We start from the raw sequence: 25023 nt of genomic DNA on the forward strand, positions 1-25023 counted from the left end.
TCTCCCTTGCTTTCAGTCCACAGACTGTGTGCTGTTTAATTCGCATGGGAAACATGAAAATGTAAATTACACCAAACCAAGAACAGGAAGTTGGTCCGTTTTCTCGATTATGGATTGGTTACAATCCTCACACCACCCAATGAATGACCCTTATATTATGTCAGTTTTGGAGTTAGCCAATAGCGTTGAGCGGAGGGCGTGGTCGAAGAGCACGGGCGTCGGCCTGGTAGGCAGTATTTCACTGTGAAGTGGACTTCACCCCTTTAGCCTCTGCAGAGTTAGCTTTTCTGGTGAACGGACAGCTTGCGTTGTGTGACTTGTAATTAAAGATGGCTGACCTTCAGGTGGGTACAGAATCGATGCTACTACAGATAGTTCGTGTTCCGCTGTGTCCCGTTAACGGAGCGACAGGGGAATCTGCTGGCTGGGGTTTTAGGATTTCTTAACCAACACGAGAGAGAGCCTCGGTTTCCCTCCTGAGCTACAATGAGCACATGGCAACGCAACGGCAGAGTATTGTTTCTTCCTGATACTATACGTTAAAAGCGTCACACTGGGCTGTTGTGTGTGTGTATGGGTATGGGGTCGGGACCGTTATCCGTCATTCCATGAGGTCACTGCACCAAGTACAGTTTCTGGCAAGTGTTATAGTTCATGTCTTCAGTGTGTAATGTCCCTTTGACCCCTCGGTGCTGGCAGGTGGACTGTGGTAGTGATGAGCTCACCTGTAATAAGATAGTACAATTGGAAGCTTAAAATCTAAAAATCAGACATCAGAAGAATCGGCTGCTGTTACAGAGCTCTGCATGTCTCCTCACATGTAGGAGGTCTGAGTATTTATGTGGGGAAAAGTTCATTAACAGCCTCACAGTCAGACACAGGAGCCACATCTGGCAGCTGATCAGCTCAAGAGTTTGGACGAGTGACTAAATGGTGCCTGCAGGCAGACTTTCCTCCCTGATCTTTCACCTACAGCCATACAGCTGGGGAGACACTCATTCATACTGTAACAACCATACTGCTCCTCCTACATGTGGATACAGACATGAGCAGCACAGTTTTATACAGTGCAGGTTGTTCTAGTTCGTGTGGTGTTTTCAACGCATTTTTTCATATCTGGTGGTTTTCTGGCAGGAAGCAGAATAACAGGATTATCTGCACCATGAGTCCAGATCCAGACCTGTAACAGACCATTTCACTGCTCCTCCCCTCTGGCCCAGTTGGCACAAAGTGGCACAGCCAGTGGGGTTTTGTTGTGAGTGGAGGAGGGGTCTGAGTGAATCAATGAGCTTATTGAACCTGAAGGATTTTGTCCCTTCTCAGTTCTCAGCTGTTTGTGTGCAGCTTCAAGTCAAATTCAACACACCTACCAGTAATGCTTGTCTTCATCAGACTCTTGAGGTGAAGGAGTGAACATTGATTTATTGTTTCTAATGTAACTGATTAACAAACACAAGTCACATGTGATGCAATCTTAGATAAACTCCAAATATTTTAATTGCCAAGTACTTATGGACTTTGTGACTGAAGAGCTCCACTGCTTCATGTTGTGTCAAACAAAAAGAAGCCTTCACCAGCTCGGGACAGGTCAGTGATTACAGATAGTGACTTATAGTAACCCAGTCCCACACACGCAGCACACTGTCATGCACACCCCGTATGACAGGTACAGAGAGGGCAGATCAATTGTCAATGTGTTTGAGAGAGGCTTAGTGACCCAGTGCACTGCATGGCTCTAAACTGAAATAAGATTTTACTCATTTGAAATAGTTGGAAAAAAAAAAAAAATCAACATGTGGATCCCTGTGTGGCCAGTGTTGATATTGTGGTGGTTTGCAGCAAATAAATCAGTGTGTTCACTGGATTAACCCGAAAGACCAAAGTATCAGAAACGTCTGTTTTAAAGCAGGTTTTTACATAAGCCCGGACTTTGTTCAGGCTCCACCTTTAGAGATTACAGTCAGACTGAAACAGTGTTTCCTCCTATGTCCCACCATGTCAGTCTGTTAGCACTGTCAACAGAAGTCAGAGTAATCACATGTATCTCTGTGTATGTTGTCCTGACATCTGACCCTCTGTAGGCCATGGGAATCAACACACAAGTATTAAGTAGTGTTGTTAATGAGGTTGTTGTCCGCTTTTCTCCAGGCTAAATTTGATGCAGCGGCAGCTGATGTGAAGCAGCTGAAGGCAAAGCCAGCAGATGAAGAGATGCTTCAGGTCTACTCCCTGTTCAAGCAGGCCACCGTAGGTGACGTCAACACAGGTAACAAGGTTTTAAATGTGGTGATTTTGACCAATTATTGCTTATTCCTTCCATTTTTAACTATTGTTGAGCTAACTTGTTTCTTTTACTTAAACCCCTTCTTACCTCTGTCTTTGTCTCCCTTTCCTCTGAAGCTCGTCCTGGGATGTTTGACTTCACTGGGAAAGCTAAGTGGGATGCCTGGGAGCAGCAGAAAGGTACACACTCAGTCCTGTGGATGTTAAAAATATTTTTTGAACATTATGATTCAGCCATGCAAAACTTTTTGAAGCAAGTTTCCATGTGTGAGCTTATTGTGTTTTAGTTTAGTCTCCAGATTGACAGTTAGCGAGAAGATTTCAGAGTCTCGGGCTGTACTGCAGCTTTGCTGATGCAGCCACAGAAAAACCCAAACCTCAGACCTACAATCCATTTGTGTGCACGTTTTCCTTATCACAGACCAGGAGATGTGAAAACCAAGTCTGATCAGGTGTGTATCTGACAGAGTGAAAAAGAACTGTAGCTTCTAAATTTGACACTTTATTTTTTATGAGCAACTTGATCCAAATACTAAAGGACCCGATTCAAAACTGTCATGTTTATAAGCTTGAGTTATTGATATGAATCAAAGTTCAATTGGTAATATAGAATTCAAGTTGTATGTCACCTCACTTGAGTTGTGTGGACTACAGATACACTCAGTCCATCATGGTTGTACAGCAATGTTACAGAGTGACTTTTAATTGAATATTTTCACTGTACAAAAATACAAATACAAATGAAGCATTGCATCCAATCAAAAATCGAGTGCCCACCCAACAGCCTGCCCAACCAACAACCCACCAGACCTATGTGACTGACTAAGTTAGTCATTCCTGATGACTACCAAAGGGGAGCAACATAAATATTACAGGATTATTTTCTCTACTTCCATTTTTTCCACAGACATCAAGAATGGCTGCCAAGTTGCATAGAATTCCATTCTTGAAGAGAGTATCTTATCTTTTCTAGCTTGAGCTGTTACATAACCTCTTTGATCCAATGAGAAGAAGGGACGGAAGAAGGGGCAGAGGGTCTTTCCATCTGAATAGTATGAGCCGCCTGGCCAAAAACGGCAGAAGGCCAGCATGTTACACTTATGATTATTTCGATGCAAACCCTGGGTTGCAATACTGAACAAAGCAATAAGAGGGGATTGATCCAGTGGCTCTAAAAAAAATTGATTTCCAGAACAGCTGTAACCTTGGACATGTCCAGAACATGTGTAGTAGGCTTGCAGGTCGCATGTGGCATCTAAGTCCGATCTGATTTTAGACAGTCTGGCTCAGTCTTGGCCTTTGAATAATGAAGCCGGTGTACTATCTTAAATTGTACAACAGAGCAAATGACTCTCATAGAGATGTGGGGGGTTAAAGAGGGAAGCAGTCAAAATGTAAGGTTTGAAATTCCGCAATTGCAGATATCTAAGGAAATGGGACCTAGAGATATTGAATCTGTTCGCCAGTTGCTCAAAGGATGCAAAATTGTTATTCACATTAAAAGTCCTGTAATGAAAGAATCCCACTCTCTAGCCAAATCCCAAAGGCTCCATCTAACATTGAAGGGGCAAACATGTGGTTCTTAACTATTGGAGAGCAATAGACAGTGATGCTCCTTTTACTCCATACACAATCTTTGGTAGTACACACCAACTGCTCACAGACCCACAACAGCCAGGTTTCATTTTATCTACTTATTTATTGAACTAATATTAGTGTCAACTGATACAATAGGATACAATAATTCAAACTAAATATTATTTTTGTAGATATGAGCGTTATGGTAGAAACATAAGAGCTTGAAGACTATTCACAAGTTAAATGAATTTCTTTTTTCTGCAAAATGCAGCCAGACTAAAACATGATTGAAAAACAATAAATATTTTTTCCTGCTTGTTTCTCACATTCAGTGGATGAGATCCCCAGGTTTACTACCAGAGTGAACTAACCACCCATAAACTGTGGCAGGAGCACTTACAGTGAAACCATTCACATCACGTGCGTTGTAGCAGTTGGTGCTCAGGTCAGTGAAGTGATCCCAGTGTATGTGACAGGCCTGTATAGACCTTCAGGTTGGCCTGCACACTGTGTAGCACTCAAATTTCTTTTGTTCCCTCTCAAATCTTTTGTTTAATATTGAACATTCTTATGTTCTCCTCACTCTCAACAATCTCCAGATCAAACTTGTAGGAGAAAACATAAGCAGCCCTCACTGACTGGTCACCACAGCCCAGAAATGTAGTTAGGTTTTTGAGAAGGCCCACATTAGCAGGTACAGTTTCTGGTCAGAAAGGTGAAGAAACATGAGCATCCGCTGAATTAGTAAATCAGTTTTACAGAAAAGGTCAGTCAGACTTACTGGAAGAGAAACAGAGGGTGATCATCCATCAGTTTGCAGACTGTGTCAACTTCACTTTGACTTAATTAATCCCAGATCGAGTTTCACTATCAAACCTGTGATAAAGCTTCATTAGCAGACACCAGCAGGTTCTGAGACCTCAGGACCACAGAAGGAAGCAGTGGTAGTTTTTCATTCATTTGTCTTTATGTATTTAGTTAATGCGTTTTTATTTTTCGTCAACAGGCAAGAGCAAAGAGGATGCCATGAATGAGTACATCAACCTTGTGGAGCAGCTGAAGCAGAAGTATGGATTCTAACGTCAGCTGATGACCACAAGCAAGCTGCTGGATGGAGGACTGAGCTCTGGCTGAGACCACCACCACTGGTCCCTCATCCAGATGCTGTGAAACGCCTTTCAGCCCGAGGAGTGTGCCCTTACACAACACGTGAATACCTGTTCGACTACTAGTGGTCTCACTGAGATGAAGTTGTGGATCAAACCTGTAGAATCAGTTTTTCAGTTTTTACCACCACTTTTCAAACAGAGGTCCTGTCATTTCAAAATAAAATTATTCTTATCAAACTGCTGTGTGTTGGTGTCCTCTGATTTTCTGCTGAATGATTTGTTGGATTCAAGGTGAATACATCCATCTAGTATTTGAACAGTCTGATCACTGTGTTCATGAACTCTTACTGCTGCAAGTCCTCGCACAAAGAGTTTCTTCAGGCACAAAGCTGCTCTGAGCGAGGTCCATATCCAACCTCACACATTCAGACTGTTACACCTGCTGCTGTTCAAGTGCTGAGAGCTTACACTGTCTTTTGTAATCGGTGTTTGACAACTGGTTAACTCTTCTTTTCCACACACTGAAGTGTAGAGAAAAACCTGTACTGCACTGCCACATTTAAATGGTGATGGCATTGAAAATGAAGGAGTAATGTCTTCTGGTCTCCTTTAATTACAAATACATGTTGAGCAGCACTTTGTGTGTATGCGTGTGATTGTCTCATGATATAATTAAATGTGTGTATTTGGTTCAACAGAACAGCTTTAACAGGGAACTGTTAACTATAGCCTGAATATCAGCCTCCCACTGTGCTGTCCAGAGATTAGTGCATGTTCTGTCTAATCACTCAGTATTAGTAAAGTTCTGCATGTAGCTCCAGTTTTACTAAATGATCTTGTGTTGATCAACAAATCATCTTTATTTAATTCATTTGCCAGTTCATTTAATTCCATTAAATAATGATCAACTGCAACATTGATCATTATTTAATGGAATTAAATGAACTGTCAAAGAAATTGTCCATTTTGGCAAAAGTCAGCAGTTGCAGCATCTTCCTGAACAACAGACCAGTGTTCTCTTGCTGAGCATCATCCACCAATAGGAGCAGAAAGTAAAGGTAAACAAGCAGGTTATCAAAAATAATGCAGACAACAGGTGTCGTATACAGACTCTGTCAACTTCACTTTGACTTGTAAATAAAGGGGATGAACTTTTGGTTTGTTAACCTATTTGTGTTTGTTGTCATGTCAGACTTTATTCTCTGCTCTTAATCATGTGCTCTGTTGAGAACAGTGTTATTACACCCTGTAGAAAATGCCCAAACCTCAGTGAATACAACTCAAGTTGTGATAAACCAGGAAGAATCTTTAATGTGTTTATTTTCACTCCAGAATCAGCCTTTAAATTAGTCACACTAAACCCAATATTATTAATCCCAGATCAAGTTTCACTATCAAACCTGTAATAAAGCTTCATTGGCAGAGACCAGCCAATTCGTCAACAGGCAAGAGCAAAGAGGATGCCATGAATGAGTACATCAACCTTGTGGAGCAGCTGAAGCAGAAGGAAGGATTCTAACGTCAGCTGATCACCACAGACCGGCTGGGCAAGCTGCTGGATGTGACTGTGGTCCTATAGAAGACATGAGTGAGGATGGGTCAACATTTAATTTCATTTGTAAAAACAAAAAAAGTTTACTTTAGAGCTAGTGTTTCTACTAAAAGGATTTCTATTACAGATGTTCTCAGTTGTGCACTTTTTGTCTTTCAGACCAAACAGCAGGTGGAGACTCACAGGCCAGGGGCTAAAGACATCCTGCTGTGCTCTCGTTATTGTCTTTGCATGATCAAAACAGTCCAACTATTTAGAACTGAAAGAGTTAAACCCTTTACTTTACTAAGATTGCACAAACCTATTAGACTATCAATTATCAGGAGCAGTGAGTGCAACGTTCACAACCTCTGGTTACAGGGAGATTTCTGTGTTATAGCGTTAATAGAGCAAAGCTCCTCATTAACACACAGTTTTACTGAGTTACTTAACTCAGTAAAACTGATCACTCAGATGAATACACAAACAGATAATGGCAGAACATTGACACAAGGGAAACATTCTACAACATGGACCTGGACCATGTACAGAAACACACACTTTCATGCCTCCCCTCTCTTAAAGTTAAGTTATTACTGCGCCCTATGTTTATCAATTTGAAAGAAAAATATAAAACTGTAAGTTGATCTATTGATATTGAACCGTCAAAAAAACATAACCCAACTATATGTATCAAACATTTTTCAATGAAATGTAATTTTGATCAATTTTTTAAATAAATACTTAATTTTGTTTGTTTTTTTATTTGAGTTTTTTAGATCACATATTCAAGTGATTGACGTGGACACACACGGTGCAGTTCACTCTGCTCTGAACCCAGCAGCAGCTCATGGGGTGGGTGTGGGTGGGAGCATGAGCACCCTGATCATTTAGTAATGACGGCATCCAGTCCAGGTTGACCTGCTGATGTGCAGGTATGTGATGGGTCAGTGAATGACCTGGTTTTCTACATTAACTGGTGATAAATCTGATCTAATCTTAATCTCAGATCTGATATCACACACACAGTTTTAATCTGTGTCTTTATTAAACACAGTCATTAAACACAGTTCTGGTGGAAACGGTGAACATTGGATTTAATAACTGTTTTAACCTCCTCTGAAACCATTTTTTCCAGCTGATCAAACCTGCTCAATGTTCAGGAGGTAAGAGGAAGTTTGGAAGTTCTTACCTCTGCTTCAGTCAGACATGTTCCCAGGATGTCTGGTGTGAGCAGGTATCTGAACATAGCAGTGATGTTGTGCATAATAAAATGTTCTCTGTGAACCCAATTTATCATTGTGTCAAGGATTTAATATTTATATTAGCAAAGTCACAGACAGATTCACTGGAAACGTTAAACTCTGACACTTTATCACTCAGGCACAGATGAAACACTCTCTGTGGTCCTGCGCTGTGTCAGACCCTGACAGTATGCACTTTCAGAGGTTGCCTGAGCTAAAACAAAAACCCTATCTCTGCCCAAAGACCTTTAGTGTCAGTAGAGTGCAGCTTTTCTTCTCTTGGTCAAGCTTAGACACAGAGGATGATGAGAGGTTTGGATAGGACCAAGTCCACTGAGAGTGTCCACACACTTTTGGCAATATGGTGTAAAATCTTGTTCTTCGGAAAGTTAAAATCAAAACTGTGTTACAACAAAGGGATAAGAATATATTGAGTTTTATTATTAAATTACCCATCTTTACAATATCCCTCTAATAAAACTGCAGTTGTACAAATTATTAATCATAATAAAAAGAAATCATATGATAAACTGCATTGCAATGCAAAAATTAAATAATAATAAATAAAAACCTCTGAGTTAGTGATTAATACTACTGCAGCAATGCAGTGCAGAAACAGCAGAACATTTCACACATTGTCAAGTGGTCAAACGACGGATGTGGTTGAGCTATAGTAAATTTCCACCTTCATCCTTCAGTGTTTTATTTGGGCTAAACGACAAAAAGCTCCTGCAAGTGGAGATGGGAATGCCTTAGTGCTGATCAAGCCTAGATAAAGTCTAAAGGAAGGAAACCATGATGACAGATTAGGCACTCAGTGCATACAGTAGGCAGGGGTGGCCCCTGTTCTCTTTCCTCTCAACACAACAAGATTAACTACGACACTAAAAAACAAAAATGGCAGCCAATTTGAACATGTACACATGGAGTATATTCTACTGAAGTGTGGAAACAATCAGGGTCAGAAATTCATCGAAAACAAGAGAGATAAGAAATAAGAAGATGTTGTGCACATTCAGGTGGTGCAGCATGTTCTGTTAATTCCTTCTCATCTGCTGATTTAAAACTGCAGCAGCACCACTGTGAAGCTGTCAGAAACAACTGTGAAGAGTCCCCCCCCTCAATAGCAATACCTGGTCCAGGAGCAGGTCTGGAGCTGACAGATCTGTGCTCATCAGGAATGGTGCAAGAACTAATCCACGTGGTCAAACCCAGGTATGAGAGAGGTATGTGGCTTAGATTAGTAGTCAGATGTAGTACTTCCTGTAGCCAGATGCAGTACTTATTGTACTTAGATGTAGTCCTTCATGTACTCAGATGTAGTACTTCCTGTAGTTGGATGTAGTACTTCCTGTAGTCAGATGTAGTATTCGTTCATGTAGTCAGATGTAGTACTTCCTGTAGTTGGATGTAGTACTTCCTGTAGTCAGATGTAGTATTCGTTCATGTAGTCAGATGTAGTAATCCTTCCTTCAGATGTAGTACTTTATGCAGTCAGATGTATTACTCTTTCATGTAGTCAGATGTAGTGTTTTGTGTAGTCAGATGTAGTACTTCATGTAATGAGGTGTACCAGTTTATTGGGTCAGATGTAGAACTCCTTCCTATAGTCAGATGTCGTCAGATGTAGTACTCCTTCCTGTAGTTAAAGACAGTACTCCATGCAGTCAGATGTAGTACTCCTTCCTGTTGTCAGACGTTGTACTCCTTCATGTAGCCATATATACTACTTCCTGTTGTCAGTTGTAGTACTTCCTGTAGTCAGATGTATTACTCTTTCATGTACTCAGGTGTAGTATTTCATGTACTTCATGCCAGATGTAATACTCCTTCATGTACTCAAATGTAGTATTTCCAGTAGTCAGATGTAGTGCTTCATGTAGTCAGGTGTAGTAGTTTATATATTCAGATTTCGTACTCCTTCCTGTTGTCAGATGTAGTACTCCTTCCTGTAGTCAGATGTGTACTCAGATGTAGTCCTTCATGTACTCAGATGTTGTACTCCCTGTAGTTGGATTTAATACTTCCTGTAGTCAGATGTAGTATTTGTTCATGTAGTCAGATGTAGTTCTCCTTCCTGCAGTGAGATGTAGTACTTCATGTAGTCAGATGTAGTATTTCATGTTGTCAGATGTAGTATTCCTTCCTATAGCCAGATGCAGTACTCCTTCCTGTAGTCAGATGTAGTACTCCTTCCTAGCAGATGTAGTACTTTGTGTAGTCAGATGTAGTACTCCTTCCTGTTGTCAAATGTAGTACTTCATGTAGTCAGATGTAGTACTCCTTTGTGTAGTCACATATAGTGTTTCCTCATGTAGCCATATGTAGCACTCCTTCATGTAGTCACATGTTGTTCTTCATGTTGTCATGTAGAACGACATGTGACGTAGTACCTGCTGTTGTCAGTTGTAGTTCTTCCTGTAGTCAGATGTATAGTCACATGTATTGCTTCCTCATGTAGCCAGATGTAGTACTTCATGCAGTCAGATGTAGTACTTCATGCAGTCAGATGTAGTACTCCTTCATGTAGCCATATGTAGTACTCCTTCACATGTTGTTCTTCATGTTGTCATGTAGAACGACATGTGACGTAGTACTTGCTGTTGTCAGTTGTAGTTCTTCATGTAGTCAGATATATTACTTTTTCTGACTTCTGGCTTCCTCATGTAGTCAGATGTAGTACTTCCTGTAGTCAGATGTAGTACCCGTTCCTGTAGTCAGTTCAAGTACCTCATGTAGTCAGATGTAGTACTTCTTCCTATAGTCAGATGAAGTATATCCTTGCTATAGTCAGATGTAGAACTCCTTCCTGTAGTCGGATGAAGTACTTAATGTAGTCAGATGTAGTCCTTCATGTTGTCAGATGTAGTCAGATGTAGTTCTTCCTGTAGTCAGATGTAGTACTCCTTCATGTTGTCCCTGAGTGAGTTGTTTATGTGAATCCCTGTCCTGTTGCCGTGGCAATGCTCCTTCTCCTTGATGCTTTTGTTGCTCCTCTGGATCCAACTCCTGTACAGGAGGTGGGTCACCAAGGCCAGGACACAGACTACGATGAACACCACGGCTGTGGACACACCTGAGGAGCAGCCAGGATAACACATTTTTTTTCATGTACAGTTTTATCATTTCTCACATCATGTAATATTCATTAATCAAAGAATAGATAGTAGTATACACTGTGTGCACAATTATTAGGCAAGTGAGTATTTTGACCATATCATCATTTTTATGCATATTTTCCAACTCCAAGCTGTATAAACTTGAATGCTTATTGGATTTAAGTATATACGGTTATGTGTATTTGTGTAATGAGGGAGGGTGTGGCATAAAGAGATCAACACCCTATATCAAGGTGTGCATAATTATTAGGCAGGTTCTTTTCCTCAGACACACTGTAAATGCAAACATTGTCCTGACTTAAGATGAAATAGTGCATTTAACTTAATTCATACTAGTTTTTTAAGTTTACTTACTTACATCAAGTTTTCTACACTTTTTATATACATACTTGTTTCATTAAGTTATATGAACTTAGTTTTTTTGAGTGTGTGGCATGGTTCGTGGTATGAGACTTAAGTTACTGAGCTGTGCACCCCAGTGCGCATGTCCATTTCCGGTTAGCGCGTATCTACCACTGGAGGCAAACTGATGCAGGAGAGGTCAAAGCCAAGCACATGGTCCCAGCGCTCTCACGGCAGTTTTTCTCTAACACTGATTTCGGTAAGTGTAAACCTTCATTTTTTGTAAACTTGTCAATATAATGTAATGTTTGGAATGAGAGTTGTTTGAAGAAAGCTGACAACTCCGCCTCTCCGACCTTCTGTTGGCATGTTTACTTGTGTGTGTATGCACATGGGTTCACAGAGCAGAAGTTAGCAGCAGCTCAACATGAGCGAATCCGGATAGCAGTGCTTTGACTCGGCCGGTTCCTGTCTGTTAATTTGTTAGCGGTTGTATTAGCGCACGCTGCTAATTTAGCTTTTTTTCCGCTGCTAATTTAGCTGTGAGTTAAGCACGTTTAACATGTTGGGGGGAGGGACGGCGGCGGCGGGCTGCGGCTTCCTATTTCACTCCACAGCAGAACTCTTGCTGGGCTGTAAAAATAATTTCAGGTCAGACGTCCTGACGGTGTGTGTGTGTGTACGTCAGTAAGGTAAAGGTTTGTTCATTGCTGTGTCTACACGTGGATTTACAGAGCAGACGTTAGCAGCAGCTCAACCTGAGGACTCCGAGTAAAAGTGCTATGACTCTACTTTATTTTTGTGTCTTAATTTGATCCGCCATTGCAAAATTATTACATTAAAAACCTTTGTAAGAAAATAATGATAATGTGACAAAAGTTTTTTGGTATTGTTTTAAAGACAACTGTTTGCTGTTTCCGAAACAGATCCAGATTCCAGACTGTACAGTTCACAAGTAAAGAAGGGACCATCCTCAAAAAAAAAGTCTTGGATTGTGGCGAACTGTCCTCACCCGAGGAGAAAATCAGGTTTGTTGTTATTCATTTAGGAATTCTTTTCATGACTTCTGTGAAATTATTAATTTATTATTATTGCACTGCATTTCAAATTTAATCATTTGAATTATTTCATTCATGCTATCAGTAAAATGAGATGTAGGCAAATATAATAAGGTAATACAATTAAATCACTGATATTGCAGCTCATTTGAAATGTATTGTATTTTCACATTACCTCAAAATTTAGCAGAGCAAACTGATTTAATGACTGTACAATATAGGTGACTACAGTCTTAATGTAATACATTTTTGTTTTTATTTCTATCGCTGCTTTTAAATATAAAATATGTTGACAAATAATACCAATGATAAATAATTTGTAACGGTTTTCTAATCCCAAATTCTTCAACATTAGACATTACAATAGGTGGTCTCTTTTAGTCTAATTTTTTTTTTTTTTTTTTCAGGTGTCTACTGGAAGAGGGATGCATGTAAGTTCTGCACTTTTGTCTCTCCAAAACAAGGCCAGCTATTAAGGCATTATAGATTAAAGCATGATGGCTTCACAAGAACCTCCCCAATACCATGTCTTCATCAGCAGTGTATTTGCACATTCAAATCATTCAATGCCCTGAAGGTTCATTTATCCAGATCTCACTCGCAGGTGACCAGTGAAAAAGATGATGTGCAAACATTTAATTGTCAAGTGTGTGAGTTTAACGAGCCCTGCAGTGAAAATTATTTTTTTTACACATTTACACAAGCATCTGAAGTTGATGCAAAAAGTGCAGTGCCCCTATCTGTATTGTGACTTTGAGACAAATGTGTACTCTACTTTTAACACACACAAAAGTAGGAACCATGACCAAACGTATTCAACATCTAGTCTTCAGTTCAAACCAGGAATAGCTGTGCTGCTCTGTGGCACTGAGGAGAGCACCTCTGTCTTAGCTGAACCTGCCCTAGGTGAAGATGACACTAGTTTAGGAGAAGAAGAGCTGACAGGTGTTCGTGTTGATGTCAATGACCTTGAGTCTCAGCTTGAGCATAATTTAGCTTCACATTTCCTGAAAATGCAGACAATACTGAACATATAGGAAAGTGCTCTCCAAGAAATCATCCAGCAAATAGGATAGGTATTTCAACTTTCAGAACCACTGATGTTTTCAGTGGTTGAGGAGATACTCAGACGCCATTACTCTGATATTGATAATGCTGTTGTTAAAGAGGTAGTCTCTGCAGTGACAGACACAAATGTATTTTTGAAACACACAACAGCTGGAGGCTCACTTTCAACGTCCAATAGGAGAGCAACTTACATAGTGAAAAATTTCCTGTTGTGGAACCTGTGGAGTTTGTTACTGACAAGCAGGGTCAAAATATAGTGTACATTCCACTGATTAAAATGCTTCAGGCATTGTTGAGTAAAGATTATGTTTTAGGTTTTAAGGCTCTCACCACCAGCAGCTCTAAAGAAAATGAATACAGTAACTATAGGGATGGTTCTCACTTTAATGAAAATGCTATTTTAGCAGAAGATGAATTCAGAATTGCCCTTGGGTTGTATATTGACGACTTTAAGGTTGCAATCCCCCTCGGAACCTCTAAGAAGAAGTACAAGTTGTGCACAGTTCTTGCCAATCTACACTCAAAGTACCAATCATCCCTTCATGCCATACAGTTAGCTGTCTTATGCAAGGTAAAGCAATTAAAGAAAAGGGGTATCATGAAGTCCTACGTCCACTTATTGAAGATCTAGTATCACTTGAGGAGAATGGAGGTTATGTTGAAAAGTTGGGAGCAAGCATTAAGGGGACTGTTCTGTATGTTGCAGCAGATAACTTAGCTGCCCATGCATTCGCGGGATTTCAAGAGAGCTTTATTGTGGAGAAAATGTGCAGGTTTTGTATGGCTACACGAGAAAAAATCCAAACATAAAATGTCAGCTCAGGTTTTTACACACTGAGAACCAAAGATGCCCATGACAGACAGGTTCAGGAAATCAAGCAGGACCCATCTAAAGTAGCACATTGTGGAGTAAAAGGCGAATGTGCGCTCAGTGAAAACTTGAAATATTTTCATGCTATAGATTGATTTCCACCAGACATTCTGCATGATTTTTTGGAGGGAGTGGTCCCATTTGAATTGTGCCTGTGCATTCAAGATACACTGAGAGTGTAGAGAGACACTAAATCAGGCCATCAAAGAATTCCCATATTCATTTTCTGACAAAACAGACAAACCTCAACCAGTTCCAAAGAGATTTGCCTCAAGGAAGACAATAGGAGGGAACGGACATGAAAATTGGTGTCTCATCCGATCCCTCCCTTTAATGATTGGGCATCATGTACCTGAGGGAGGTGAGACATGGGAGGTGCTCATGGTCTTAAAAGATGTGCTTGAATTGGTTGTATCTCCAAGATTCACAGATGAGTCTTTGTTCTATTTATAGTCTAAAATCTCAGAACACAGAGAGTTACTGTGGAATGCTTTTCCAGATTGCAGACTACGTCCAAAGCATCACTATGCCGAACACTATCCCCACTTGACAAAAGTCTTTGGACCTCTCATAGACATGTGGACAATGCGGTTCGAAGGGAAGCACAAGTTCTTCAAAAAAATCATCCATGAAACTCAGAACTTCAAAAATGTTCCACTAACTTTGGCGAAGGCGACATCAAAAGATGATGGCGTACCATTTGGACTGTGCTTCCTTTTTCAAACCAACACTTTCAAGTGAAGAGCATAATGATTTCTTCCCTCCCAGGGAACATTCAAGACATTTTGCACTGAAGATGTGGGCTCCAAAACACAGTTCTGTCAGCTGTGTCTGTCAGTATTGGTGGTTTCTGTAGGTTCATGTGGAGGGCTTTCAGAGTTCAGGCAGATTAAGCAAGTGCTAGTGATTAATGCAGATATTGATTTCTTGTGCAAACCAATGATTGCGTGGTATCATGAGCATCTTCGTGCTGAATTGACAATGTTATTGTCAATGTCAATGATATTTTTCCTTTGTCAGCTTACCGAATCAGAGGCACACTGTCTCTTTGAAGCATTACATATTATGCTAGCCTAACACTAACTTTACGGCTCTCTTCTTTGTACGATGATGGACAGAAGTGGCCAATCAGAGTCATCGTCACTGACTGTGACATTAAAAGAATCAGTCTTGATCAGAAACCAGGCAACCTTGAGTCTCTCTTGGATCATTTGAAAGTTAAACTAGCACTACCATATGACTTCACACGACAGTTTGAAGACCCACTGTTTAACAATGCCCTCTGTAATCTGACAGATGTGTCAGAACTGCCAGATCAAGCCACGCTGAAAATTCTTGAGTCCTTCTCTTCTGTCTCTAGCACACTGTCCTCACCATGCACATCTGACACAGATATACTGTATACAAGTGAAGAAAAGTCTCAAATGATGAGGCCGGATCCTTGGCCTTCTGCGTTTGATATTCCAGATTTCTCTTTGGATGTAAATTGATCGACTCAGACAGGGAGACCTGGCCTATATGCTCGAATGGATGTTTCTCGGGACATGAAACATGTGATCTTAGAAAGACTTGCAGAGGCAATGTACAAGTACACAGCATACCCCACAGAGGAACACTGTCAAGAAGTTGCCGCTGCACTGATTGCAAAACATCCCTGTCTGAAAGATGCTGGATCACCCACTGGATATTGTGGATGGAATAATAGCATTAAATTCAAGATGGGGAATTTTCGTACAAAAATGAGAAGATCAGGAATGGCCGATGTCACAGTGAATGGCAACAAGCGAAAGAGGGATTTCCCAGAAGGAGCACCATCATGTAGTAACATAAAAAGGGCAAAAAGAAGTGAAACAAATTTCTTGCCAAATTTTCCTAATCGTGAAAATGCAGATTCGCTTGAGTCTGTTAGAAGACAACTTGAAAATGAAGCAAAAAAGAGGCTTCCGGACTCAGCTGATGTGAAGAAAATGATGGACCAGACATTTTCTTTGCAACGCAAAGAAATTGTGGAGGAACAGCCTCCAGTTAAAAGGATGATGGAACGCTGGCCTGTGCTGTTCACAGAAAGTCAGGTATGGCCCACCTACACTGCACTATACTGAACCACACCACAAGTAATCAATATTTTCATTGTTTCACTGTTGTTTCGGTTCTTTTAATGATTAATTGATGTATCACTGAGTAAATCTGGTCATTACCTTTTGAAAAATGTATTGTATATGACAGTCAAATAGACTATTGGTGTTAAATGACTGTCATGGTGGAGTAAACAATCCTTTGGATGTGTTTTTTTCTTTTTGTTTAAGGTGTTTGCAGAGTTCTACAGAGTTGCCAGTAAGAACCTCAAAAAGACTTCTATGAAGCTCTGGACCACCATACCGCTCGTCTCATTGACCTCTTCAAATCCAGAAAAGGAGCTGTAGGCCGATCACTTGATCGCCTCCTCCAGTCAATTAATACACAAGTAAGTGTTGTTTCTGATCTTCATCATTACCACCTTACAGTAGTGTGCTTGCAAGCGTCAAGTAGGCTTACAGCTGCTACAACAGTACAAGTAATTCATCAATAATGTTGGAACTCGAGCACACGTATATCCACAGATTTTTTTTCTCATATTTTTCTTTCATATATTCTTCTGCTTATTGTTTTTTTTGTCATCTTTTCCATGAGACTGACATCACCACAACACGCACTGCTGTCCTGCAATGTCTGCCCCTGTATCTTGGAGATAATTCCAGCGAATTCTTCCTCAGTTGCTCAGTAAGTACATTTATAATGACAATGATATGACCATCATACAATGCATATTTTAGGACATCATACCAGGTTCAGTTCAGTTCTCAGATTTCATTTGTTCAGGTCTGATTTATGAAAAAAAAAAAAAAAACTTTTGTCAAGGCTTAGGTGTAGTGCACCTGGGCTTAACACCTGGGCTTAACTATTGGCTGTTTGCAGCCAATAGTTAAATTCTCCCAAACTGAGATCAAGTTAGGTATTATAGCCTGTATTCACACTTGACCAAACCAAACATATTTAAGTGGGGATGTTACAACATTAAACAAGGGACATATTTTTAATAAGTTCGGAGTTACAAACAAATTTGTTGCCTCACATGTGATGCTGAAGGAAAGTCATTTTCTATCTTAGTGAAAGGTGAAAATGTTTAATTTCCATTTCTGCCTGATATAAAATTTGGGTTTAGAGGGTTATATCACTAAATTGCAATTACACATCTGTGTTTTATATGATTTTCAATGCATTCAACGTTTGAGCCAAATCTGAGTTTCCCAGATTAAGTTGTACAGCTTTTTTAAAATGCTTTTTGTTAAGGTGTAGTGCTGAAATCCAGCCATTTCTACCTGCTCATAATCTAAAGAGCTCTCAAAAACAGTATTCCAGAGTGCTGCAGACACTTTGATCATAAGAGTGAACACACTATAACCATGGGTCTTAACATCCTACCTAAATTTATTTGTGTTCTTTTATTTTGAATGCAGGATTTGGACACTGCACAAGACTTCTCCCAGGTGCCTGTTGGGGTTCTTTGAGTCATGACTGATGTAACGCCACCAGTGATTAACAGTATTGCAATCATCCTTGAAGGAAACATAGTCATGGATGAGGTTCCCACAACCTCTCTAGGACTTTGTCCTCTGTTCGGCTTGATATATGCACTCCATTTGGATTACCCCAAAGGTATTTGATGTTTAAAATGCATTTGTTGTTTTTGGCAAAGATGCTGGTTTGCGTTTTTCCTTTCATTGCAGAAGGACAGCGGGGGAAAACTATTTTGAAGGGACTCAGAAGCACTAAAATGGACAGTTGTATCGGATCTGAACATCACCATCCGATACATCATCAACACTACAATAAAGAGTCGACGCTGCTGAGAAGCTGCAGTGTGATATATTCTTATGTTTTCACCTACATATATATTTTTATGAGTGATACTTAACTTTTATAATGATTTATTTGTATCAATTGTTTGTAGAATGATGTTTTATATTGAGTAAATATATTGGGACCTCAGATGTTTTTTCTTTTAACGCTTAGGGAAATAGGGGACTAGGCAGGGAAAGGTCCATTGGAAGGTACGACGAGACGACTGGCCTGAATTTGGACAATATTTTGATTTTCTTTTCTGAGGTTTCTATATGTGTTTACTTAAATTGTAGTCTGCATAAATTGCTACAAATAATGACAGTTTTTATTTTAATTGATTTGGAGGACTGTAAGTGGTCGCCTATGCAGAGGGGCCGTGGGAGAATTTTCCTGTCCAGAGTGTTTGATGGAAAATTAAGGAAAGATGGCTGTCAGACAGGTTTTTCGCTCTCACACTCCAAGAACGATTTTGCTAAAAAATTAAAATATGCTAAAGAAAACATATGTTGAAGGAATGGTTATCTCTATTATAATTGTATTCATGTATGATTTATTCTTTTGTTTTTTCGAGACTCAGTGTAGTCTCGAAGGGGGGAAATATGTGGTATCTTGACTGAGACATGAGTTCAGGATGGAAATGTTATGGAGGATACTATAGGAGTAAAGGACGGGGGGCCTGAAGAGGGGGAGCACCTCTCCTGGCCTCCACATCCTTACATTGCTCAACATTGACCTTTGTACAACGTGGCAAGTTTATGTTTTCATCTATCTGTACCCAGAGAATGACCATTTATGGACATAAATGTTGGTTCTGCTCTTCTATAGGCTGTTAGGATTTGGCTAAGAAGTGTCAAGGGAATATTCAGCCTATAAATTGTATGAGTTTGGGACAAAGGGGGGGAGATCCTTTTTGGCCTTGGGTCCTCTCACAGGCTGTTTTTGATGCTTGTTCAACGATGCTGTGCCTTTTTGTAATAAACCTTTTTATATACAACTGAGCCGGTGTCAGCAGAGATTCCTTCATCATCATCACATCATCGCAAGAGAAGAAACAACAGTATGAAGAACACATTTGAGTTCATCCAGAAGACATTGTTGAACCTTGGACAACAAAAGCTCAGCCCAAAACTCCAAACATTAAAAAATGCTCTTTTGAGCTAGATGTTATGGCTAGGGACTAAATGTTCCCAAGTGTCTGTTGCTGTGAGACATTCAGAAAAGTGTCCGTCAAGAGCCTTCTGTTCTCATTCTCACTCTTAAGTCTCACTCATTCTGTCATACATCACATACTGATTTTCACTCATACTCACTGACATACTTTTGTCTAGCACTCGCATACATACACGCTCATACACTCAGTCCCTCTCACAAACACATGAGCAAATACATAATTTAACAGGAATTTGTACCAATCCGAAAACTACAAGGAGGGATTTGCCTCGAACTGCCCCTGTTTTCTCTGCCCTGCACTGACTGGCCCGGTTCTCTGCTAACAGAAGGGTTTGGCCTACTATAATTCAATACAATATATGCAATTTTTGGATGAAGGTCAAATTTAGTAAATAAGTTCATGTTGTGTTGAATGTTCAGCCAAACTCGACATTTGATGGTCTTGACAAGTTTCAGAATGAACAGCATGTTGATTGTTGTTGTTTACAAATACTGAAATAAAAAACAAATATTTTAATAATGCCATTTTGTGAATTCTTATTTTCTAAGTTAGTTTAACTAAGGTATGTTAAGTGCATTTAATTGAAATTAAGTACTGCTCACTTACTTTGGCACAGTATACATAAAGTTCCGGTCAACTTTATTGAAGCGGCTTACAGCTTACCTTAAGTGTAGTTTTTGACAAATTTCAAGTGATGGCCACTTGTTTTGGCAGAATGTATTAAGTTACTCTGACTCAAAATATTTGAGTTGTAACAGCTTGATTTGAATTTAACTACACTGAGATCCATTAAGTTCTCACAACTTAAAAAAAAAGTAGAGCTCACTTAAATCCAATAATTTCACACTACTTCACACAATTAAGTTCCTTTACTTAATTTTCCCAAGGTAATCGGTTTCCTAAATTTATTTAAGTAAACTCAACTTGTTAGAATTTACAGTGCAAAATGGGGCCGAAAAAGAGATTTAACTGACTCTAAAGGTCAAAAATTGTAAAAAGCCTTTCAGAGGAATGCAGCACTCTTGAAATTGCTAAGATATTGGGGCGTGATCACAGAACCATCAAACATTTTGTTGCAAATAGTCAATCAGGTTGCAAGAAACATGTTGAGAAAAAAGACGCAAATTAACTGCTCAAGATCTGAGAAGAATCAATCGTGAAGCCGCCAGGAACCCATTATCCTCCAGTGCCGTCATATTCCAGGACTGCAACCTACCTGGAGTATCCAGAAGTACAAGGTGTTCAGTGCTCAGAGTCTTGGCCAAGGAAGGCTGAAATCCGACCACCATTAAGCAAGACACAGAAGTTGAAACGTCAAGACTGGGCCAAGAAATATCTGAAGACAGATTTTTCAAAGGTTTTATGGACTGATGAGATGAGAGTGACTCTTGATGGATGGATGGGCCCGTGGCTGGATCAGTAACAGGCACAGAGCTCCACTTCCATTCAGACGCCAGCAAGGTGGAGGTCTGGTACTGGTATGGGCTATGGGCTTATTAAGGATGAGCTAGTTGAAGATGGACTTAAAATCAACTCCCAAACCTACTGCCAGTTTTTAGAAGGCACTTTCTTCAAGCAGTGGTACAGGAAAAAGTCTGCATCTTTCTAGAAGGCCATGACTTTTTATGCAGGACAATGCTCCATCACATGCATCCAAATACTCCACTGCGTGGCCACCCAGCAAAGGCCTTAAAGATGAAAGAATAATGACATGGCCCCCTTCCTCACCTGACCTAAACCCTATTGAGAACTTGTGGGCCCTTTTTAAACAGGAGATTTACAGTGAGGGAAGACAAAACACTTCTCTGAACAGTGTCTGGGAGGCTGTGGTTGCTGCTGCACAAAAAATTGATCATCAGCAGATCAAGACAGACTCCATGGATGGAAGGCTTATGACTGTTATTGAAAAGAAGGGTGGCTATATTGGTCACTGAATTCTTTTTTGGAAATGTCAGAAATATTTATTTGTAAATTTTGAGTTGTTTGTTATTCTCACTTTAACAAATGAAAATAAACAAGTGAGATGGGAAAATTTTCGTTTTTCATTTTGTTGCATGATAATTCTGCACATTAATAGCTGCCCAATAATTGTGCACAAATGGATATTCTCCTAAGAAAGCCAAAAACTCACTTTTACTATCTTAAATATTCAGATTTGAGGTTTATTAACATTTTGGATTGGCCGAGAGCACTGTATTTGTTCAACAATAAAATTAATCCTCAAAAATACAACATGCCTAATAATTGTGCAAGCAGTGTAGAGGGGCATATTCGAGCTGTGACAAATCAGCATCGTGATGCACTGACAGTTTAGGAATCCTGCAGAGAGTCTTCCTCAGAAGACTGTCTGGGATGAGCAGAGTTTCAAACATGAACAGAGCAGCTCAAATGTTTTGTCAACAGCAGATGACATCTCTCTTTAACTCATGTTGAAGATCTGACAGACTTCCAGCTATACCTGGTGATAGAGCACCCTTTAATGTTTTCTCTGTCAGGCTTGGAACAGATTTGATTCTGACTGATGACTAGTGATTGATCACGTCAGCTGGTTGAAAAACATAAAATGGAAGTATAGCAATGAGTGAAAGATGAATGAAGGGATTTGTATGATTTCACTCTATTTGCCCTCAACAAAAACAGTGACCAAAATATTATGGAAGAAAAGTGTCCTGAACTGATGACCAGGTAACTGCGCAAGACACACTCTTCCTTGGTATCAGGATTTCAGTGTGGGCCTAGTCACCAACACACCAAAGATACCAGTTAAAGAAATAATCACAGGGCACCCACAGAAAATTCAATGGTGCAATGCTGTGATTTATGTCAACACCAAAGTAGAGTCTATAGTGTAAATGAGCTGGAACTAAGGAAAGAGAGATAGTGAGAGGAATCAGAGGAAATTATTAAAATGCAGGCAGATGGGCAGAGTAAAACACACAGAACAGCTGGGACTCATTGTCAGTAAACAGAAGAGAACAGACCTGCGATTATAGCCACATCATGTCTGCTATCACTGCCATGCTGTTCCTTCTCTTTATCTGTTGTTGCAGTTTGGTCTGTAGAGGCATAAGAGACATTTATTAACTGTGTTGACTGAGCAAATAAGCAGTGATGCTCGTTCTGTTAGCTTCATAAACTTTTGGTGTAAAACAACGACTAACAACTTCCAGTACACACAAAGGTGGTTTCAACTAATTTCTGAGTTATTCCTGAATTGTAACAATGACACAAATGACAAATCTGTAAACCTCAAAGCTTTCATTTACTTTAGTTGAGAATTTTAACTCTTTCTTACACTCCAGCTCCACTTCAGAGGGAAATATTGTACTTTTTCTCCATCAGTTATTTATTGTATGTAATTTAAAAAAATAATTAACAAAAACATATTCCATATGTAAATGGTATAGAAGACAATACATTGTTAAAGATTCAGCCAGTCTGTTTGACTTGTGACACAAATGTTGTGGCCTCTTGTTCCAGTAAGAGACATTTCTCCAGTTAACTTCACAGGGCTTGCAATGTGTGTAACTGTTCAAATAAAATAAACTCAACCCAAAAAAACTGTTTTAGGCCCAAACATTATTATCATCCAATGTTTCACAGCAAGGATTGGAGAACTTGCAAGAGGAGTTCATTCTGTTTCTATCTGCTGAATCAAAGCAGCTGCTTTTCCAGTGACTGACAGAGTGTGTTACCTCTCAGATTGTGTGATGTGATGGAGTCTGCCAGGGCTCCACAGTTGGACTGGACCAGTGGACCCCGGACCGTGACCAATGAGCTCCCTCGATTCAGCAGCAGGGCTTTCAGAGGAGCCATGTGATTAAACTGGACTGAGGAGAGGCAGCCAATGAAACCCCTCGAACATGCTTCAACCACCTCGTCCAGGCAGTTGTCTCCTCCTACAGACAGTCAGTCAGTCAGTCAGTCAGACAGACAGACAGACAGACAGACAGACAGACAGACAATCATGATGATGTGTGTGTCTGTGCTCGCCTGCAGCTTTTCATAGACAGATAGATAGATAGATAGATAGATAGATAGATAGATAGATAGATAGATAGATAGATACTTTATTTATCCCCTGCGGGGAATTCGAGTGTCCAGCAGCTCATTAACAAAAATAATAATAATAGTTAATAATAAATAATAAATAATAATAGTTCAATCAGTCAAGTTCATTAGCCAATTCCTTTGGCTGAGCTGTTCTACAAAAGATCTCCTGAACCTCTGAACCTTCTGCAGTGCAGTGAGATGGGACATTTGCTGCTGTAGCTGCTTCTCTGCCCTGCCTGTTGTGGAGAGGATGGTTCTTACATTGCATGCGTCTCTCCATAACAGTCCTGATGTGTCCTACTTTAGGTACCGGAACAAGACATGATGTTTTCCACAGGACCCGGACCCTCCCTGTTTGTAGGCTTAAGTTAAAGATCCTCTGGAGAGGCTCAGCCAGCTGGGCTGCACAGTCCTTTAACAGCCTTGGACACACATCATCCAGGCCTGCTGCTTTTCCAGGATGTAGCCTCTAGAGCTCCGCCATCACCTCCTCTGCTGTAGAGGACAGGAGACTTGACCCCAGTGTGGAGGGAGTTCCAGCTGCAGTGTCAGGTTGTGAAGGAGATCCTGTAGGAGAAGATGCAGCTGAAGCAGTCGGAGAAAGAACAGGTGAGGCTGTCTCACACCTGTTGTAGAACAGGTTGAACTCTTGGCCTTGTCCACATCAGCTGGTGTTGCCTGGCTGTTCTTCTCTTTATAGCCAGTGATGGTCCTCATCCCCTTCCACACCTCTCGTGTTGTTGAGCTGCAGCTTACTCTGTACTTTCTTTTTGTAGTCCTCCTTCACCTGCTTTAATCTCCTCTTCAGCTCACGTTGGACACACCTGAGCTTCTCCCTGTTTCCATCCCTGAAAGCCTCCTTTTTCTGCTTGAGGAGGGTGTTGTTACTTACATGTTAGCCAAGGAGTTGACATTTCCAATGAAGATGGATGTTAGAAAAGGCTTATATCTCCATCTCCTAGCCTTTAGCTTAGCCCTGGCTCTGCATTTACATTAGGCCTACGGTTTCTTTAGCTCAGCTGGTAAGGGATGTTTAACTCCATATCTAGCACACTTTAAAGGCAGGAGTTTTTACTTCATGTACATTATTTTCTACATCATTAGGCGAAACAACAATGTAGGATAAAAAAAATTACTATATACTGCGAAAAAGAAAAAACTGTGCTTCACTGTTCCTCCTTACAATACTTTAGACTGACCCAGTGATTAAATACACAAATGTGCATGTTTTGCAGTGTAGGCTATTACTTGTTGAACCACAGGATTGCTAACAAAGCAACTTTTTCTGTAGCTACTTCACAACAATATCACAAATCTGGCAGCTGATTTAAGTGTTAAGGTCATCTCCGCTGTTGCAGTGGCAGAGACAAACTGAACACATCTTTTTTTGTATAATTCATTAAAATTGAAAGCAACTTGTACCAGTAAGAATGACTGGTATGATTGGTTCAACTGTCAGGAAACTATAAATATCAAAAACTGTCTAGTAAATGGGCTACTTTATTGAGAAGTGAAAGTGCCAGATGTGGAGGATAACCCTAACACCTGATTTAGTCACCCTCAGGTTGTACTGTGCTTTGTCAGTCAGCTGCAGTACTGGCAGCAGCATCTCTGAGTTGAGTGAACAGACAGATTTGAAACAATTGGTATATTGCTTAAACCTTTCAAACATCATGGAACTAAAAAAATAATCCCAGGAAGAAATCATCTCATC

General features: G+C 40.1%; 2 protein-coding genes and 1 long non-coding RNA gene across 5 annotated transcripts in view; 2 read left to right on the forward strand and 1 right to left on the reverse strand.

The window, feature by feature from the left end:
• The first annotated feature begins 185 nt into the window (after window positions 1-185).
• On the forward strand, window positions 186-5207 carry dbi (diazepam binding inhibitor (GABA receptor modulator, acyl-CoA binding protein)). 2 transcript variants are annotated; one of them, XM_056389120.1, is made up of 4 exons: window positions 186-344; window positions 2149-2266; window positions 2401-2463; window positions 4194-4277. In XM_056389120.1, exons 1-4 carry the CDS (start codon window positions 330-332, stop codon window positions 4229-4231), a joined length of 234 nt encoding a protein of 77 aa, XP_056245095.1. In that variant the 5' UTR covers window positions 186-329; the 3' UTR covers window positions 4232-4277. The 2 variants fall into 2 exon arrangements, with proteins under 2 accessions (XP_056245095.1, XP_056245094.1); XM_056389119.1 differs by lacking the exon at window positions 4194-4277 and adding an exon at window positions 4868-5207 and having other exon boundaries at window positions 187-344.
• Window positions 5208-8165: 2958 nt separating this feature from the next.
• LOC130177688 (contactin-associated protein-like 5) overlaps window positions 8166-25023 on the reverse strand; it is a 218462-nt gene continuing 201604 nt past the window's right edge. Inside the window, exons 23-25 of the mRNA XM_056389607.1 lie at window positions 22952-23155; window positions 22238-22312; window positions 8166-10821 (exon numbers count right to left, since the gene is read on the reverse strand). Coding sequence (XP_056245582.1) covers window positions 10637-10821; window positions 22238-22312; window positions 22952-23155 — 464 coding nt within the window. The 3' untranslated portion in view covers window positions 8166-10636. The remainder of the gene's footprint in view (window positions 10822-22237; window positions 22313-22951; window positions 23156-25023) is intronic.
• LOC130177500 (uncharacterized) lies at window positions 15869-18098 on the forward strand. 2 transcript variants are annotated; one of them, XR_008829028.1, is made up of 4 exons: window positions 15869-16275; window positions 16510-16667; window positions 16874-16963; window positions 17701-18098. It is a non-coding gene; the product is annotated as an uncharacterized LOC130177500 (long non-coding RNA). The 2 variants fall into 2 exon arrangements; XR_008829027.1 differs by having other exon boundaries at window positions 16510-16963.

Source organism: Seriola aureovittata, chromosome 11 (assembly GCF_021018895.1).
Source record: "Seriola aureovittata isolate HTS-2021-v1 ecotype China chromosome 11, ASM2101889v1, whole genome shotgun sequence".
NCBI classification, from domain to species: domain Eukaryota; kingdom Metazoa; phylum Chordata; class Actinopteri; order Carangiformes; family Carangidae; genus Seriola; species Seriola aureovittata.